This window comes from Prionailurus bengalensis, chromosome D4 (assembly GCF_016509475.1).
Source record: "Prionailurus bengalensis isolate Pbe53 chromosome D4, Fcat_Pben_1.1_paternal_pri, whole genome shotgun sequence".
Lineage (NCBI taxonomy): Eukaryota > Metazoa > Chordata > Mammalia > Carnivora > Felidae > Prionailurus > Prionailurus bengalensis.
The window spans coordinates 7,890,665-7,911,542 of NC_057359.1; the positions used below are offsets into that span (position 1 = coordinate 7,890,665).

At 42.3% G+C, this 20,878-nt stretch overlaps 1 protein-coding gene across 7 annotated transcripts in view; it reads left to right on the forward strand.

Moving 5' to 3' along the window:
- RFX3 (regulatory factor X3) overlaps window positions 1-20,878 on the forward strand; it is a 296,558-nt gene that overhangs the window by 36,264 nt on the left and 239,416 nt on the right. Inside the window, exon 1 of one of the 7 annotated variants that reach the window (XM_043565457.1) lies at window positions 1,418-2,270. The exons of 3 other annotated variants lie outside the window; for them this stretch is intronic. Coding sequence is in view for 3 of the 4 variants with exons in the window: in XM_043565458.1 (XP_043421393.1) it covers window positions 16,191-16,224 (34 nt within the window). In the remaining variant the exon portion in view is untranslated. Of the gene's footprint in view, window positions 1-1,417; window positions 2,271-15,412; window positions 16,225-20,878 lie in introns of those variants that run through there. 3 more of the 7 variants (XM_043565458.1, XM_043565454.1, XM_043565455.1) reach the window with 3 other exon arrangements.

Consider the following 20,878-nt stretch of genomic DNA (forward strand, 5'->3'; position numbering starts at 1 on the left):
TTTTTTTTCAACGTTTATTTATTTTTGGGACAGAGAGAGACAGAGCATGAACGGGGGAGGGGCAGAGAGAGAGGGAGACACAGAATCAGAAACAGGCTCCAGGCTCTGAGCCATCAGCCCAGAGCCCGACGCGGGGCTCGAACTCACGGACCGCGAGATCGTGACCTGGCTGAAGTCGGACGCTTAACCGACTGCGCCACCCAGGCGCCCCTGCTTGTTTATTTTTAAGAAACAAATCTTATTTAATTATTATTACTAAAATTTTTAAAAAATGTTTTTAATGTTTATTTTTGAGAGAGAGAGACAAAGTGTGAGTGGCAGGCTGATGTCTCAAATTGTTTGGTCTCTTGTCTTCACAATTTAGAAGAGCAGATTCTTTCAAAGAATCCTTCTCTCCATTATTTTTCCTCACTTATATTTTCTTGATTATTAGAGTAATATGTTTATTCTTTGACAGAAGTTGTCTCTCCTTCCCTGTCAAGTCAAAAGAATTTCTTTTTCGACTACATAGGAAACCTAAACAGAGAGGCAGTCATGCAAAGAGATGCTTTGAAAATAATTCAGTTATATGGCAATTAATATTTATCCACAGATTCAGTAATATGAAACAACCACATAGCTTGTGTACGTCAAAGAGTTCATTTTTTTAAAAATTTTTTTTCAACGTTTATTTATTTATTTGTGACAGAGAGAGACAGAGCATGAATGGGGGAGGGGCAGAGAGAGAGAGGGAGACACAGAATCGGAAACAGGCTCCAGGCTCCGAGCCGTCAGCCCAGAGCCTGACGCGGGGCTCGAACTCATGGACCGCGAGATCGTGACCTGGCTGAAGTCGGACGCTTAACCGACTGCGCCACCCAGGCGCCCCAAAGAGTTCATTTTTAATGTTAACCTGATTCTCTTTGCTTTTAATATTTTAGGCCACTTGGTCATTCTGGCATTTTATGGTAGAGAATACATTGAGTTTGGCTCATGGAAAGAATATGAGGTAATTGATCACATGTTCTCTATAAAGTATGCACTATAGGTACACAAAGCAGAGTATTGTAATGTATCTAATATAGGGTCTCATATACGAAATTTTTTGAGAGCTATTTTTATATATAAGATTTTGAGATAGGTCTTTTTCTCTCTGTTTTTTTTTTTTAAATTTTTTTTTCAACGTTTATTTATTTTTGGGACAGAGAGAGACAGAGCATGAACGGGGGAGAGGCAGAGAGAGAGGGAGACACAGAATCGGAAACAGGCTCCAGGCTCTGAGCCATCAGCCCAGAGCCCGACGCGGGGCTGGAACTCACGGACCGCGAGATCGTGACCTGGCTGAAGTCGGACGCTTAACCGACTGTGCCACCCAGGCGCCCCAAGTCTTTTTCTCTCTTGATAGTTGGCAACGGTTAACATCGTGAGGAACTTTATTTTCTTTCACAGCTTGCATGTGTTTAAGACATGATAGTGTTAAATTCTTCCTCACATCGTTATGTGGTTAAAGTTATTTCGTATCTTAATTTTTTATTTTTGTAGTGAGCTCTGTGCCCAACATGGGGCTTGAACTCACGATCCGGAAATCAAGAGTTGCAGGCTCTACTGCCTGAGCCAGCCAGGTGCCCCTGGTTATAGTTATTTTTAAGTGTTTTGGATAGCTTAGCTTTCTGTGGGGCTCTGGAAACCACAGGAGAAACCCTCCCTCCCGCCTGTCTCCCCAACATGCCCTAAGTAGGATTAAAGGCATCCTGCACTGAAAATGTGTAAGACATTGTAAGAAAGACCATCAGAGCCCCTGTAATGTGAAATTCTGGGGGCTGCTCAGGGTGCTTTACTGAGAGCGTAAATATGAGACTGTTGAGTTAGTCTTTTCCCACCTTTTGTACCCACGTGTCGCCCTGCGTGATGTCTAGGTGTGGCATTCCAAAATGACAGTCAACTAAAATGCAACTGAATGCCACATGCATTTCTATTGTTGTTTCACAGATTGTCAAACGTGAAGCCCGTGTCACAGTAAATTCAAATTAAAGAGAGTAAACTATAGCAGCTATTCTTACGAGATCTAGCCCGTGACATGGCGGCAGGTGGGTCAGTGGACGTGAACTATTTGGTAGAGTAATTGGCTAACATGCTGCTGATGTCATAATTCTCCTACTCAATAATGGGCTAGTTATGCCGGAAGGCGCAGCAGTTTGGTGTGGGGACTTCTGCTTCCAGTACAACAGCACTTGAAAGAGAGGCCTTCCATTGGTGTTCAGAAAGGAGCAAGGAGCAGGGGTAGGGGTCAGGTGAGTGGGGGGGGGGGGGGGGCACCAGAGGGATAGGCGTAGAGCTGTGCCTCATTGTTGGTCTTTGAGGTTACGTGTGCACCCAAGTTACTTCCTTACTTTTCCACATAGTTGAAATGTAATTGCCAGCCCATTCAGTATGATAAAACATTGCTATTTTAGCATTTCTTCAATATTCAGCTTCTGTGGGAAGATAATCACACAATCTACTGGTTAAGAGACTTAACCAAGATTCAAGAAAAATAAGCTGGAGCTCTATCCTTCATCTCAAACCTGTGCGTTTATAAAAGTTTTCCACAGGGTGCACCAGAAATTTTCCTATATACTTTCCAATATTTTATTTATGGATATAAGGCTGCAAGAAAGAGACACTGAATAGTTTGTGTCTAAGACCTTAGTAACATGATCTGTAGCAAAAAACCACGCATTTATGTATAGGAATTATAATTTAAGAGCTATTGTAATCTTTACACAGATAGTATGTTTGAGAGAGTACCAACTCTGAAATAGCTTCTCTAGGAAGTCTTACAACTTTATCATCTTTCTCAAACTGTGTGAGTTGTCTGTAGGAAACACGTGAATATGATACATTTTTTGCCTATTACTTGACGTTCATGATTGAGTACATCTGATCGGAACGTTGATCTCACACCTACCAATTGCAAAAGCTAGCCTGGGTCTGGAGAACGGGTTTCCATAGCATACTGCTACTAAAAGTGTTTACAGATAGTGTTTGTTAAAAACAGCTTAGAGGACATTTAAAGTAACCACTAGGTGTGTGGGTGGAGTCCTTCCCTTGGGCAAGGTAGTGGGAGATGAACTTACCTTGAGTTATCCTGAGAAGCAGTGGAGAACAATTCTTAATGTGTCTGTTCGTCCCACTTCTTTCCTTTGAATCCAATTTTTGGACCTTCTTTCACTCAGATAATGCTGAGTGTCTTTGTTGTATGTGAAATAAGGAAATTGTCTTGGGAAGGGGAGTGGTAGGAAGGAAAAATGTTTGTTTTTATATTATAACATAGCTTGTAAGACAGTAATTATAATATATGTCGTATAATAATATAATATAGTATATGTAATAATTATATATAGTATATAATATATGCTTTACTTAGCAGATCACACCTTACAAACTTGTTTTGTGTGGTCAGCATCTTATTTAATTTATCTCAACTTGTCCATTGTATGGGGTGGGGGTGTCTCCTTGCTATGGGTGTGGAAACTAAGATTTATAGAGGTTAAGAAACACCTTTGAAGGTTCCAGAGCTAGTAGATAGACAATCTGGAATTTGAACCCAGATCTTGTGACTCTTCTTCTATTGTTATCCACTGTGTTAGTAATTTTCACATTATATTTTCTGGTCAAAAAGTTCTTCAGGAGCCATGCTTGGGAATGGTGGTGGCCTGAAAGGCAGGTTCATTAGAAGATCGGGCTTTACAGCTACTGCTCTGCACTGGTTCCCTCTGTGCAAGGACTGTAAATTAGAACCACGAACTGTGCCTCTCGTGGATCGAGGTTACATACCTCTTTTCCTACTGGCATTGTGGAGATAGAAACACAGATTAGCCTCTTGGCATTTTTCTTTACTTCTGTTTCTCCTCCACCAGTACTTACTGAATTAACATAGCACACAGGATACACTTTTTACCAGGGCCAATGAGAATTGGTTTTAAAATAGTAGGATAGTTTTGGGGGCGCCTGGGTGGCCCAGTCGGTTGAGCGTCCAACTTCAGACCAGGTCATGATCTCACGGTTTGTGGGTCTGAGCCCTGCTTCATGCTTTTACTGCTGTCAGTGCAGGGCCCGCTTGGGATCCTCTGTCCCACTCCCTCCGCCCCTACCATACTCGCGTGCACTCTCTCTCAAAAATAAACATTAAAAAAAATAGAATAGGATAGTTTCAAAAATAGGAAAATTTATTAAAAACTCAAATGCAGACTGTCCGTATTAATTATATCTTGTCCATAAAGTGACAGTGATAAGCGTTATCAGTTTTTATACAATTTAAAATATTGAACGTATTCCATAATCCCAAGTCTGGCAGTTAAGAACAATGGCTCTTACAAGTGGTTTCCATTAGTTACTGTGTGTGTATAGAGCCTTGAAAATTCTAGGGTATAGTAGCATTTATAGTAGTAACAGTGTTAACAGTATCAAAGCACGGTTCCTTCATCATATAGCATTCTAGAGTCTTTGACAATAATAGATTCCAAATACGTTTCCATCTTCCTCAAGTATGCATTTAAACCTTACTGTAACAGCCTATGCAATTACCTATCTGCAAATAAAAAATAAATCCCCTCAGTGGTCCACCCAAGACGTCATGAAATTTAATAACGGTTAAAAGTCAATCACACAAATTCAAGATGAGACTAATTGTTTAGACTCAAATCATAGCATTCCACAAATTGAAAATAGGTCAACAGTTTTGTACTTTTAAAAATGAGCATGACTCTGGAGTATTTTTTTTTAAGGCTGAAGTCATTGAGCTCTTAGTTTACTAAACTGAACACTTTAATAATGTTCCATTATTTTCCCCAAAGCTCATTAGGGACGCAGAACAATTGGAGAGATACTGGAAAGGGCAGCATGAATGGGCATTGACAGGAAGGAGGAAAGGTTCGAGTCACCGAAGTCACTTGTTTAGTTTACGGGAAGAAGGGGGAGAAAGACCTTGAAATCTGTCTTGAAATGTATTTGTACTTTTTAATTTGTGCTGCAAACTTTCAGCTAAAAGTAAAATCACAGGTATGTTAGTGCCTTAAGTCGTCTCCTTGGAAGTCAGACCTGAGTAGAATGAGCTGAAATTCTAGAAAGGGTGATTCTAATTTGTCATAAAGAAGACCCTCTTGAAAAGATCATTAAACTCTAACGTGGCAATAGAAGGGTATTTGGGAGGTCGTACCCCATAAAAATCTTTATGACCCGAACGGCGATTCAACTAAATCTATGTTTTATCCTTAAAACCTCTACCAAGCTGGAGGTTCTTTGATTATAATTATGCTGCTGATTGGAACAATGCAATACGTATGTAAATATGCTCTTAACACTAAAGACAGTGCCTGAAATTTATGGAGATTCCCCTTAGTGTTTGAGAGACAAGATCAAATCGTAAGTACATTTTCAATTTGGGATCACAGAAAGAACGACAATGTCTTTACTCTGAGAGATCATATAAGTCCCACATTATCGCGTGCACTTTGAAAATATCTGGTAAAGAATACAAAGGAAGGCAAGAGTCAAGAAAGTGAGGATGCCGCTGGCTCCTTTGGTAAGGGGGAGGGGGGTCTAGTCCCAAGTAGCCTGTGGGGTTTTGAGTTCGCCTCACTTGAGTTTGAATCATGGTTTACCCACCTAGCAATTCAATATTCTTATTAATATGAGGAGAGTGACGGTCGCCTTGTAATTGTGAAAATAAATCACCGATACGTGGCACCAAGCGGTGCTTAACAAGTGATAGTTCCCTTCATTCTCTCCGTTGACTCTTACGTCTCTAGGAGTGTGGATCAGGAAAACCAATAGAACAGGGAGGGGAGAAGGGGGTAAACTGAACTTCCCTCGTTTGGGAGGTGGGTTTAACATACTTCTTGCACTTACCATTTAACTTCTCAAATTTTGCTGTAATCCTGCCATGCCCGATAAGAACTTCACTGCTTTTTTAATTTTAATCTTTTACGCTAAGGAGAAACCGGGGTTTTTTTGGCCCTGCCTGAAGCAAAATCTTCATTATCAGACCCGCTTATAGGAAGAACGCTGTTTAGAGTTGCAAGTAGGAAACCACATGTGAAGCAGAAATTATTAAGTCTCTTCAGATCTTACCTCCTGGAGAAACTGCCTTTTCTCAAAAGGAAGTACATGTTTACTTAAGAGGTCAGTGTTATTACAGATGCATTATTTTCTTGCAATTTAGGAGCAGTAAATTGTCATTTAGTTTTATTTTAATTAGCGTAATTGTCTTCGGTTACCTCCTGACCTGTACTTACCCCTGCATCACCCCCCCCTCCCCTGCCCAGCCCGGCCCCCAGCTAACACAAGTCAGCCGAATCCCTTAAGCCACCTGGCATCACCTGGTATCTCATTTAGTAACTAGTTAACATTTTAGAGCAATGACCAATACGAAGTGCTACCTGTATGTCAGGCACTGGGGTAAGTAACTTCTGTGTATAATAACTTAATCCTCATGTTATCTCTTCGAGGGAAGTAGGTACTACAGATCCGTGATCCCTAATACGCACTTCTGGATTTCCACAGGCTCTGAAAATCACCAGTTCCCTAAGTTTGTGGGAAAGCTAATTTAGCTGCAGAACCTGAGCTGAATGAGATAAGGCTCCTTAAGGGTCTTTATTTATCCCACAAATGGGACATTCATCTTTTTAGCGGCGGAAACATTAATGTGTATGATTATATGTTGCTGCCCTAGACACACCTGGGGTGTTACATGTATATGATACTACTTTCCAAAGCTACAAAAAAGATTCCGAGTCATGTGACCTATCTGGCCCAGGGGCTTAGCATGGGGGGTTGTGAACCCGTTTCTTCATGCCACTTTGTAAATTTTTTTTTAATGTTTATTTCTGAGAGAGAGACAGACAGAATGCAAGCTGGAGAAGGGCAGAGAGAGAGGGAAACACAGAATCCAAAGCAGGCTCCAGGCTCTGGGCTGTCACTGCAGAGCCCGATGCGGGGCCCGAACCCATGAATCGTGAGATCATGACCTGAGCCGAAGTCGGACGCTTAACCAGCTGAGCCACCCAGGCGCCCCTTAGTATGCCACTTTATAGATGAGAAGGCTGACCTTCGAAGATGTGAAGGAAACTGCTCAGGTAATGCGTGGCAAAACCACAGTTAAAGGCCACAGTCTTACTCTGAAGCCACATGCTTTTTGCCGTCCGCTTGCCAAGGCAAGATTGAGCTCGGTTGGCACCCGTGTGTGTGTGTCTTGAGTTGACAGAATTGCTGATCTTTGTTCACAGAGGAAGACCTATATCTGGCTATCTATGGTGGAAGATAATCCTCGTATCGTCTGTATTTGGGTGTGGCCTGTTAGGCTTTTTTCTGCATGTTTTGGGTACAGACGTGTCTCATCGTAGAATTTCCCTGAGTGTAATGGATCCTAGCCACCAAAGTCTGACTCAGGTCACAGTGGGTCTGGCTTCTCCATTGTCATTCCTCGTTATTTTATGTTATTTGTATCTCAGTGCTGGCAATTGCTTGTTTTAGCTGTATTCGACAAATAATTATTTAATGCCTGCTGTGTAGTAGACTAGAAATATAACATTGCACAAGAAAATCATTGGTCCCTCAACAGGGACACTGTTGTCCTTGTCAACGGGACAGTTCTTGGTGGGGTACCCTGTGTTGCAGCATGTTTTGGCATCCGTGGGCCAAAATGGCATTAGAACCTCTCCCCCACCCCAGTCATGTGACAACCAAAATGGCCCCCAGAGTTTCCTAAGTTCCCTGGTGGAGGACAGGGTGGTATATCTGGATGGTACTCAGACTCTCAGCCCTGAGGATAGCGGCTGGCCACTTGCCCGTCTACTGTCCAAGTCGAAGAATCGATCTTAAGCATTTCTTTTTTTCTAGAATCCTGGCTTCATGCAAAGTAAACAGAACAGAAATCTACAAAGCAAATAACTACACTGCTTCCACTTGGGCACAAGGGCTGACCTGAGAGGCAAGATTAGTTGTGGATAATCTTAGCCATGGCTAATTGAGACCTCTCATTATACTGTGTAAATAATGAGGATAAGGTATTAAGCTCCCAAGTTAATATACCAAGCGATGGTGTTCTTCTTTGAACTGTAGAATCAAATCAGCCCAGGACTTCACATATGCAAGTTATTTATCAGACACGTAATGCAGTACACTTATGCTTGCTTCATTGCCGCTCCACTTTTCTCTTTTAAGTGACGTTTTTTGTTTTTTTTTAATTTTTTGTTTCCAATGTTTATTTATTTTTTTGGGGACAGAGAGAGACAGAGCATGAACGGGGGAGGGGCAGAGAGAGAGGGAGACACAGAATCGGAAACAGGCTCCAGGCTCTGAGCCATCAGCCCAGAGCCTGACGCGGGGCTCGAACCCACGGACCGCGAGATCATGACCTGGCTGAAGTGGACGCTTAACCGACTGCGCCACCCAGGCGCCCTAAGTGACGTTTTAAAAGAAATTACAAATTCTAAATAATTTGCGAGTGGAAGCAGTCCTATGAAGGCTTTACGAGCCTTCATTTGTCATTTGAAAGAGGAATACGTGGAAATTTTCATTCAGTATCCACATCAACTGCTTTTTAATCAGTATTTTATCGTAAAAGTAATAATGGTTGAAAGTTAACAGAACCTCAAGCTAATGATAGTTGAGATTATTTGAAATGAAAATTATTTTATTGTGTTGTGGCTATAAAAATTATACATGCTTAATGTAAAACATTCAGAAAATACGGAAAGGTACAAAGAGGAAACGAAAAAAGAATCACCATTCTGTTCAAAGGTGACATCCCACGTGCTCACAAGATTACTGTTCTGTCTTCTCAGGATTTGTCTCTTAGCGAGTGCATCTGGCATTCTTGGGCGTACTTCTCACACATGTGCGTGCCCTCTCTCCCTTCACACACAAAAACATGTGCTCCTCCTCTCAAAAATTGGGTCCTACAGTTTGTTTTTTTAACTTGGACACTCCTATCAACATTTTTTTCGTGGTAAATAACATGTTGGTGCCGTTGTATGAATGTTACCGATTTAGGGGCGCCTGGGTGGCTCAGTCGGTTGAGCGTCCGACTTCGGCTCAGGTCGTGATTTCACAGTTCGTGGGTTCGAGCCCCGCATCAAGCTCTGTGCTGACCACTTGCTCAGAGCCTGAAGCCTGCTTCAGATTCTGTGTCTCCTACTCTCTCTGCCCCTCCCCCGTTCACGCTTCGTCTCACTCTGTTTCTCAAAAATAAATGTAAAAAAAAAAAATTAAAAAAAAAAAAAGAATGTTATCGATTTAGTTAAGCGGTTCTCTAGTCGTTGAGGTGGTACCCTATGGTTTGGTGCTACGATGAATTGTTGTATATACATCTTTGTGCAACATCCAGTTAATTCCTTTATATGAGTTGTGAGGGATGGAACTGCTGGGCAAAAGGCTGGGTGCATATTGAATGGTTTTTGAACCACCAGCTTGCTCTCTAGAAAGCTCATGCCATTGTATACTCTCAAGAAGAGTGTTGTTGTTTTGTTTTTTTAAGAATAGTGTTTTAATGTTTTGTTTCTTTGCATGCTCTCTACACGATGATTAATCTCTGTAATTTTTTTTGTATTTTTGTCAATCCTGTAGTTGAAAAATGTCTCCCTTGGATTTGCATTCCTTTGATAACTAATGACAAAAAAAACCTTTTTTTAAGTATATTTGCTAGTCAGATCTTTTGTTGATGGCTCATTTGTATTGTTAGCCCATTTTCCTGCCGGGCATTGTCTTTCCTTCCTCTTTTAAATTTCAAGGTCTTTTCATAAGTATAAGAATATAGATCTTTATTGGTCATACTGTACATATTTTGCCATTTAAAAACATTTGCTGTTTTGGTGGGGTTTGTTTTCGAGACATTTTGGTATGTAAATGTGTCACTTTTTTTCCCATTTGGTACTCCCACATTATAATAAGGCCATTATTACTCATAATGTCTCAGTAGATGGATTGAAGATTAGAGCTTTAAAAAAATGAAGCTACTTTTCAGATGGGAAGCCACGTTGCAGATGAGGAAGATGATCAGTTTTTTCTGTTAATTAGATATGTTTGCTGTGATTACAATTTCAGTAGCTGAATGTAAAAACAGAGATTGTGAGAGGGAGATACTTTGATGTAGTTGAAAGACTTACTTGAAAGCCAGATAGCCCTAGCTTTGTTTTTAATTTAGACAGCAGGTATATATCATGTGCCTATTATACTTTAAAGATTTATAATAGATTTTTCACGTGCTAGTTGGGTGACCATGGGCTTTTGTTTATTTGTAAAAGGGGAATAATAACCTACCTTGTTGTTATTTTAAGGGTCATAGTTCACCTAACAGCACCTGACGTGTAATTAGATAACAATAAACCACAGTCAGTATGAGTGTTGTTACTCTTTATAAGTAACACAATATGACCTAATTTTAGCCCATTATGACGTGTTGTATCATTGCTGTGGTGGTGGTTTGGCATATGGGGTAATTAACTGTGATTATTATAATTTTATTAACAGAATGGAGCCTAGCTGGGTTGACAATACATAGGATCCTGTCATATGACATTCTGGTTTTTGACGTCCCTCCTCATTTCTTGTCTTATTTGTCCTCTCTAGTCTTACTGTAGGATGGGCGGGGCCCGTGTAATTTTTCATTTTACACTTGAGGAGCTGAGGCTGTGAGAGAATGGTTGAGTTGTCCCAGGTTGTGTGGCTTGTAAGTGATTAATTAGGTTTCTGTTTCCCTCCTACCCGTAATTAAGATTCTCAGTGAACCCAGATTGACCCTCAGTGTGGGGAGGAACAGAGAATGGACTCTAACTGCCCAGCCTTCATTTAGCTTCGCCATTTTCTAGTTTCTGTGGCCGCTCCTGTTCCAGCCGCCTGGAAGTGGCCGAAACGTTTCCAGTGTCTGTTGGGTCGATGGCGGTTACGGTGAACCACGCCTCTGGGTATTCCCACGCTTGGGAAGTCCTTTTCCTTTCAGCCTGGGCTGAACCGGTAGCTTGCTTTGACCAATAGAATGTGACAGAATGAAAGCTTTTCCGGGTCTGGACATAAGCCTTAAGAAGGCCAGGTAGCTTTTGTTTTTGGGTTTTTTGGGGCGCCTGAACCATCATGGAAGATTCTTGGTTACCTTCCTGGAGAGACTGTGTGCAAAAGAGGCCACGTGGGGGGAGAGAGGCCCCGAGACGACATGGAGAGAGAAGTCTAGTCGTGCTGGTATTCTGGCCGAGCCCTGTTCCCACCCGTCGGTGGAAAGCAGTCGTGCAAGGGATCGCTGGCACGATTAGCTGGAGAGCTGCCTCGCCGAGCCCAACCCAGATTGCAGAATTAGGAGCAAATAAAATGTCTTGTTTGTTTGTTTGTTTGTTTTGAGCGGTATGTTTTGGGATAGTTGATTAAACAGCAGTTAGAAGGACAAAAGAAGGATCACCTGGCTCAGTGGGTAGGGCGTATATGACTCTTGATCTTGGGGTTGCAAGTTTGAGCCCACGCTGAGTGTAGAGGTTACTTAGAAATAAAATCTGAAAGAAGAGCTAAGGAAAAATAGGAAAATGGTTTTGAAAATAAAAGTTTTTGCTAAAGGGTGTTTACTTTTTTGGGGCCTGTTTTGATGGTTTTGGACTTTCCCTGGCTTGCCAATATCAGGCCGTGTTAAAGGGAGATAATAGGAATGAATCACTCTTCCTTTCAAGAAGCTCGTCTTGCTGTGTCCTGACTACACGGGTCTGGCTGATACTTGGGTGATTCTGAGGTAAGCGTGATTTTTCTGTGCGGAGGTTCTCCAGAGAAACCTCAGGAGATAAGGTCCCTTCCTGTGTGCAGGTCCCTGGTTTCTCTTCTCTGCTGCGTTTCCTGCTCCCTCCCACTCCCTGTGGCTCTTTTTATCCCTGTCGGAACTGAATTGGAATTGGCCTGGGTCGGCCAAGTAGGACCAGACGGAGTAGCCTTTTTCTTCCTCACGTGAACTTGTTCCTGTTCTCCAAAAAGGACCTGGGAGGCCTTTGGGGCCAAGAGAGGATAAGACCAGGGACCGTCTTTATTTTCAGTCCTTGCATGTGTTACTAAACAGGAAAGATGCAGTACGGCGAGATATTGTCTGTGCAGTTTAATCCCTCTCAGATCAGTTTCTCTTCTCTTCTGTTTGTTGTAATATAGATTTTTTTTTTTCTTAAGTTTCCACCAGATAAAGAATTGGTGACCTAAAAAGGTATAATTTTTTAAACAATTTGTTTTGGTTAAAATGCTTTTTTGTCTTAAAAACTACGCGAAACTAGATTTAAAATATCACAGAGTTGATTGGCTTCCACATTGGTCGGAGTGAGGCCCTCCGTGCACTTGATCTCTGTCTACGACAGAGCAAAACAAAACAACAGCAAAACAACTGTTTTGCTACGACAGCAAAAACAGCCCAAGTGAACTCCTTCAGAATTCTGGCAGTTAACCGCAGCCAGCGAAGGCACCGCAGATCCTCCGTCCGAGAGAAGAATCCTGAAACCTGGGAGGACACCGGGGTCCGTGACGTTTTAACTCGTGCTTCCTTCCGTCTCTCCTCCTTCCCCAGCCTGGCAGCTGAGCAGAAGCAGGCAGCGTTGCACACGACGCAGAGATCTGGCCACTCCTGGAGACCCATTAAAAGCACCTTCCCCAGAGCGCGGTTCATATTTTGTCCAAACTTGCGGCTCCCTGGGAAAAGTCTATTCCCAGAGAGTGGTTGGCTATTCGATTTGACTCAGAGCTCTGCTCGGTTGGGGGGGGTGGGGGGTGGGGGGGGGAGAGAAAGCCCCTAGGGCTTTGCCACAGCAACAGCAAATGTTGGCAGTGTCTCCACCGCTTAAGGCTTTTCTTTCCGTGGAGGCAAACCAGAGCCTGGCCAGGAATTCAGAAGGAAATCTGGGAGAATTAGCCAACTGTAGGGAACTCTGAAAAACTCCCGTCATATTCCTGGACATCTAAAAGGCTGTGCCATGTGCAAGGCTGTGCACGTGTCTGTGAAAGACCTAGGAAAGCGGAGGTTCCCCTCTGACCTTGAGGCTCTGCCTAAGCAGGAAGTGAAAACTAGGGCCGTGTTATCCCCTGACAGAAGTCTGAGAGTGTGAGTTCTCACAAAGATGCCTTTGGCAAAGGGTGGAGACACCCAGGCGAGGCATTTAAGGAAATCTGACCAACCAGTGGCTGGCCACTGAGTTAGACAGATACACGTGTGACTCTTTGGCAGCCAGGCTTAAAAATGAAAGCAAGAACTTAAAATCTGGCGGAAAACTCCGTGGCCACACACTACAGGGACTATAGAACCTACAGAATTAGTTCATCAAAGTGCCGAACGAGCAGCACCCGAGAAAAGGACCCCACCACCACCAGTGATAAAATATCTTGGAGCAGTGTGGAGGATTCTAGTACCACAGTTGTTAAAATATATTATCTAAAATGACCAGTTTTTAATGAAAAAGTGAGACGTAACAAACGGGAAAGTGTGCCCTACACACGGGGGGGGGGGGGGGTGGCGGTGGTGGCAGTGGGTACGAAAAAGCAAAAACCAGCCAAGAGAAAAATGTCCCTGTGGGAGCCCAGATAGGGACTTCGTAGACACAGACTTTGAGCTATTATAAATACGTTCAAAGAACTAAATGAAACCGCATCTGAAGAATTAAAGGAAGGTATGAGAACGGTATCTTACCAAAGGGAATATCCATAAACTTAGAAATTACCTAAAAAGAACCATACCGAAATTCTGGAGTTTAAAAGTACGATAAATGAACAATTCACTAGATTTGCTCAATAGCAGATAGGAGTTGGCAGAAGAAAGAATTGGTCAACTTAGAGGTCGCTCCATAGAGATGAACCAGTGTGAGGGGGAGAATAATGATAAAAATGAACAGAGCTTTAGGAGTCCTGTGGGTCACCCACCATCAAGGGTCCCAACGTATGCAAAATGGGAGGCCTAGAAGGAGAAGAACGAAAGAGGCAGAGTATTTGAAGAAATGATGGCAGAAAACTTGCCAAACTTGCTAAAAAATATTAGTCCACACATGAAAGAAACTCCGTGTACCCCAAACCCAAAGTGATCTTCACTTAGACTCGTCCTAGTTCAAATTTACGAAAGTGGGAGAGAAATCTTGAAAGCAGGAAGAGAAAAATCTCATAAAAGGGATCCTCCGTAAGATGAATGGCTGACTTCTTATGAGAAACCATGGAGGCTGGAAGACATTTTCAAAGTGTTGAAAGAAAAAAAAAGACTCCCAGTTAGGAATTCTGTATCTGGCTAAAGTCTCCTTCAGAGATTCAGGAGAAAGTAAGACATTTACCAAACGAGGGGCGCCTGGGTGGCTCAGGCGGTTGAGCATTCGACTCTTAATTTCAGCTCAGGTCATATCTCAGGGCTCGTGAGTTCGAGCCCCCCCATTGGGCTCTGTGCTGGCCTCTTGGAGCCTGCTTGCAACTTTCTCTTCCCCTCCCCCCCCCCCCCCCCCCGCCCCACCAAATAAATAAATAAACATTAAAAAAGAAAGACATTTATCAAACCAAACCAGCCGCCAACAACAACCACAAAGTAACAACATACCAAATCAAACAAAAAACTGGAGAATTTGTTGTTAGCAGACTTGCCTGCAAGAAATAATTAAGGAGGGGGTCCTTCAGGTTGGAATGAAAGAATAAGCAGTAACTACAAAGGACTAGACAGTAAACTAACCCACATGAAGAAGTAAAGAGTATGATAAAGTAACTACATAGTTATGAGATATATGCAGAAAAATATTCACAAAAGTTTTGTCTTCATAATGTCTGTCTCCTGTTTTAAAAGGCAACTGCATAAAGCAATAATAACAATTAAAAAAAACCCCTGTATTGACAGGCTTATAACATGTAAAAGTATAGTTTGCTTATCAATAACAGTAAAAAGGAATGGAAGAAAATGGAAGTATATCTAAGGAAAGTTTTTGATTATTATTGAAATTAAGTTAATGTTAATCCAGACTAGAATGTTTAAGGTTAAAATACTCCTTGTAATTTCCAGGGCAGCCGCTAAGAAAATAACTCAGAAAGGGGAGTGAAAGACAGACCAAGGGAACGCAAAAGGCACACTGGAAATGTTTAAGGCAAAAGAAGGCAGGAGTTGAGAAATAGATTTATGGAGCTCCGGTATACCTTTGTAGAAAAGAGATTATAATCAGGGCGCCTGGGTGGCGCAGTCGGTTAAGCGTCCGACTTCAGCCAGGTCACGATCTCGCAGTCCGTGAGTTCGAGCCCCGCGTCAGGCTCTGGGCTGATGGCTCCGAGCCTGGAGCCTGTTTCCGATTCTGTGTCTCCCTCTCTCTCTGCCCCTCCCCCGTTCATGCTCTGTCTCTCTCTGTCCCAAAAATAAATAAACGTTGAAAAAAAAAATTAAAAAAAAAAAAAAAAGAAAAGAGATTATAACGTATAGCTTCCAGGCCAAATAACCTATTCATGTTGTTCTTAAGGAAATGTTACCAATAGAGCATATTGGCTCACGGAGCCTCTTACAGGGCTTAATTTTATAATACTGTCAGGTACTTTATATCCATAGATATTTAAAACATGGCAGAAGGAAGATGCACCAAGGTGAACTCCGTGTGAAATGATTGCATTAACCCTTGGTTCTCAAGTTGTAGCTTTGTTTCCCTGGAGATGAAATGGCAAATATATGGAAATGAGAGATACCCTTTATTTTGTCACTGAAAGCTCGGGTATGGAAAATTCAGTTCTTTTCCTTCCTCTAAATGCGGAAAAGAAAAGATGAGCAATGTCTCTGGAGAGCAGAGTAGATCTTGGGAAGATGTACCTGGAGATAAATGTACATAGGAAGGTGCTGTTGACTGGAGAAATGTTCTGGGCAGAATATTTCAGAAGCCTTGCGAGGTATTTCTATCTGCATTTTCCATGTATTGTTGATTCTGTTCTCCATGGGTGCTCAGCTCAGTGGAGAGCCAATCTCCTCACGAGGACTGTTCATTGTCGTGTAGAGCTGCCACAATTATAATGTATTACATATGCCTTCAGAAAATAAAACCGATGTTTAGCTTTATGGTACGAAGACAGTTTAATTATATCAAACAATACATGTAATTTCCTTATTCTGGGAAAAGTGATGAAATTGAATTTTCTTACTGTTGATTTAAACAATCACTTAAAAATGAAATTCTCAATCTGTTTTCAGTCCCAGCACAGTTGAAGAATATAGCACAGTTGCATCTGTAATGATGGCTCACTCAACTGGGAACATCTCTCTGGGTGAGAATAAGTAATATTTTTAACGACCTCCGAGTAATTCCAATGTGGCATACCTTCTTTCCACCACAGATAACACACTGAAGTCCTAGATGTCTAGAGTGTTACAGAAATTAGCGTTATTAAGAGGTTACGATGATTAAAACTGCATCTAATCTTGTGAGACTCTGGTTTTCTTAAGCAAGTTCTCTTGAACATTTCTAATGCTTTTTTATCTATCACTTTACTGGGGTATTCCAGGCATTTTTATTCCTAGTTTTTAAAACTGTTTTTAAGTGTGCAGTGCTATAGTGTTAACTCGATGCATATTTTTTTACAACTGATCTCTAGAATTTTTCTTGTAAAACTGAAACTCTGTACCCATTGAAGAATGACTCCCCTTTAATTCTTCCCCTCAGCCCCTGACACCTACCAATCTACTTCCCGTTTCTTTGAGTTTGACAACTTTAGGTATCTCATATAAGTGGAATCATGCAGTGTCTGTGTTTTTGGTGACTGTCTCGTTTCATGTAGCCGAATGTCCTCAGGGTTTATCCATGTTGTAGCATGTGACAGGATTTCCTTCATTTTTAAGACTGTTAATAATGTTTCATTGTATGCGTATACCACATCTTCTTTATCCACACATCCACGGATGGGGATTTAGGTTGCCTCCACCTTTTGGCTATCGCGAATAATGCTGTAGTGAACATGGCTGTACAAGTTACCTCTTTGAGATCCTGTTTTCAGCTTTTTTGGGTGTATATCTGGAAGTGGGATTGCTTGATGATATATATGCTAATTCTATGTTTAATCTTTTGAGGAACCTCCATGCTGTTTTTCCTAATCACAGCACCAATTTACATTCCTACAAGTAGCGCACAAGCCTTTCAATTTTCCCACATCCTTGCCAACACTTGTTATTTTCTGTTTGTGTATTTTTTGTTTTGTTTTTAACAGCAGCCGTTCTAATCATTCCTAGGTGCTTGACTTACTGCTAGTCCTCTTTACTTCTGGAATTCATATGATACTACGTGAACACCTTGCCACCTTAGAAGACAGAGCTAAGCTGCCTTTTTTTTTTTTTTTTGATGTGTTTTCCTCTAGTTTCTAAAATGAATAACTTGCTTTAAAGGCGTCGTCAAGTAGCGATTACTATGACTGGATTGGCTCTGCCCTTGTTTCCAAGAAGGCCCTAAATGTTACATCTGTAGATGCGTTATTTCATTGTGTACCTAATGTGCTTCTTTGTGTCTGAACATTGGTTGTCTCTATTTCACTTGCCCTGCTGCATCTGCTTGTGGATCTTTCTGGCATCCATTCTCCACACATTTCTTGCCTAAGTGGAGTTGTATTGCCAAAAATTTGGCTTCAGTGCTGGTAGACCAGCTACCTCCCAGTGCCCTATATTTGATGATCCTGTACAGATTATAGATGATGTTTGAGTATGTTCAAGACAACAGATGAAGTGCATATAATCCACCTAGTCCACACTGCTGTGTCAGTTTGAGCATTTCATGTTTTACAGGTATTTAGAGTGATTGGGACTCCAGTGTTGTTTCTAACCTGCCTTGGACACTTGCAGAGATTATACTGCCATGTCGTAAAATTGGGGGGTGGGGGGAAACACATTGAATCTGGGGATAGATCCGTATTGAAGTCTTGAGGCTGCCCCTAGGCTGACTTGCACCTCTAGAGATGTTTCTTACCCTCTCTGCGTCGGAAATCTCATGTGTAAATTGGATAGTGGTACTTAACCTTTCATTTTGTTTTTGTGTTTTTTTTTTAATTTATTTTTCAATATATGAAATTTATTGTCAAATTGGTTTCCATACAACACCCAGTGCTCATCCCAAAAGGTGCCCTCCTCTATACCCATCACCCTTAAGCTTTCATTTTAAAGGCGTTAACCTTAAAAACACAACCGCCAGTTCTTTACCGGCAAAAAATGGGTTTATTTGGGAAGAGCAGAGAATTGCAGTCTGGGAGCTACCAGCTGTCGTCAAACCATTGGCAAGTCTGGAGAACAAAGGGGAGATAAGGTCTTCTGTAGAGGCAAGGGGACTCGGGAGGGCTGTTAGAAACCAAAAGTCCCCTGCCATACACTGGGGGTCGCAAGTAGAGTGGCTTCTCAGTGGCCGGGTCGTGACTGTCTCTCATTGGCTGGACTGTTGCCAGGGCAGAAAAAGCCTTCCTTCGGCTGGAATAGTGAGGTAGCTGCCTGCCAGGTCCGGTCTCTTCCTACTGTGGATTTGCAGTTGAAGAGGAGGGGCAGGGCCTGGGAGCTACCCCTGCTGACCTCCCAACTCCATCCTCAGTGAGGTTACCTTCCGTTAATTTTCATAAAGGACTCATTGATGCTGTGAGCTTGTGTTTTTAGGAACCAAGGAGGCTATCAAGTTAGAATTTTCTTCTTCCAGTGAAGGGTGGGGGGGAATGGATTGTCATACCCCAGGGGTGTCTAAATGGCCCATATCTGACGGATGTCTTCTGATGAGTTTGATGTTCGTAGCTTGTCCATTAATTGAAAAAGTCATTTAAAACAGTCAGTCGTAAAAAAATGATGCCTACATCCCACTAACATTCTGTTTTATCTTAAATCACACACATAACAGACTGTCTTCTGGTTAGGACCCCGGCCTTTCCCAGTATCGTAGGTTTGCTGTGGGGAACCCGTCTCCCATTAATCTACATTCCTAACAAACCCTTTCCACTTTACACTTTCTTTAATGTAGATTTTAAAATTTAGAGAATTGAAAGGCACTGATTCTCAGAGTGTGGGTCCCAGGCCAGCTGCTCTACATAACATGAGAATTTTTTCTTAATGTTTTTCATGTTTATTTTTGAGAGAGAGAGAGACAGAGACAGAGCAGGAGCAGGGCAGGGGCAGAGAGAGAGAAAGGGGGAGACATAGAATCTGAAGCAGGCTCCAGGCTCCAGGCTCCAAGCTGTCAGCACAGAGCCCAACATGGGGCTCGAACTCACGAACTGTGAGATCATGACCTGAGTGGAAGTCAGATGCTTAACTGACTGAACCACCCAGGTGCCCCAAGTTTTACTCGGGAATTTCTTAGTGTACAGATTTCTGGCTTCACCCCTTACCTCCTGATTCAGAAACCAAGGGACTGGGGCTAAGTTATCTGTTTTCACAAGGCCTCCACACTAAAATTTGAGAACCACCATTCTGTATTTTAGATTTTGCCCATTTTTCTATTTTTTACTTTTACCTATTTCAACAGCAAAGTGTGTAGTGACTTACCTCTAAGTCTTTCCTGAGCTTTTGATTTAGTTTCTAAAGATAGAACACTGTCGATTTTTGCTTTCATGGCTTATCTAATATTTAATTAGATTAGCTAATTACACTAACAATACCCCCCCCCCCCCCATGAGGTTTTGGAACAAAATGGTGTTGGGGGTGCATACAACTCAGCTCTTGGTAGCAAACCTGTGAGGGGCGCCCCAGAGATGACTCTGCGGGCTGGGAGTTTTCAGCACGCCATGGGCATCTTTTACTACGGTTGGGGAGGAAGCGCAGGGTGTGGTGTCCTACAGCTAAGTTGGGCAAATGAAGGTCGATCAAGAGAACTCCTACGTGTTTTTCCATCTAGGCTTCTCGACTTCCCTGGTCTGTTTATCTTTGTAGCCCTTGACTCAGTGTGTATGTTTTAGATTTTTGTTGGTTTGTAAGTAGTCCGTCTTTGCTAGATCTTGGAGCTTGAAGTTTGTCTTTCATAACTGCCTCCTGTCTTTGGTCAGTCTTCCGGAGTAAACAGAGAACTCAGTGGTTCATAGGGAAGATGTGTGCCTGTTACTGTCGACACCAAACAGGAAACTGTGTAGCGGCTAATACTGGGTAGAAAACAGATGGATTTGTTCTTCCCAGCCTGATACTAGCCTTGCTCTAGCTTAGAGTGCCTGCTGTGGTCTGGGGAAACCAGTCATATGTGGGAATAATTGGGTTCAACACGTCAGGACGGCCATTTGTGCCAACGTGCGAGGGAAATCTTTGCCCACCCTTGAGATGGTCAATGAGGGGTTAGATAAGTTGATCTGGAACCTGGCCTGCTGAATTGAAAACACTGCTCTTTGGCAACATTCTGGATGGAATTTTGATCGCGCTGCCTTGTTAGATGTAGGTTTTAATGATTTGCGTATTTTTAATCACATTGCCGGTCTCTTCTCACAAAGGGGCCAGGCCTAACGAGTCTGTCTACAAAAACTCTAGATCATCTTGTTCCTGCAGGAGTTGGGCCTCAGGATGCCCTCGAGACGTTAATAGAAGACTACCTAATGCAAAGAAAATAACTATTGCATAACAGCATCAGGACACGATAACAGGTGGCCAGTAAGACGCAGTGCTCCCAGCCCACTGAGGATGTTCAGCTATGGGTTTGATACTGGCTACTGTTCACTGTTCGGCGACACAGCCACCTGGTCGTTCCCCCAAGAGAGTAATGGCTGCCATAGATTTGATTTTGGAAAGTAGTGAATATTGCTGAAACGCTTAAGAGAGAATGAGGTTTTTGTGAGGATTAGGCTCTGGATCCACATACTTGACAGGCATAGCGTAAATTGTGAGTCTGTATTTAAATTCCACTTTGCCATCTAGAGAAGCATTTATAAAAGCAATGGAAATTGTAGTTTCATACAAAACTGAAGAAAAAGGAGAACAAAACAT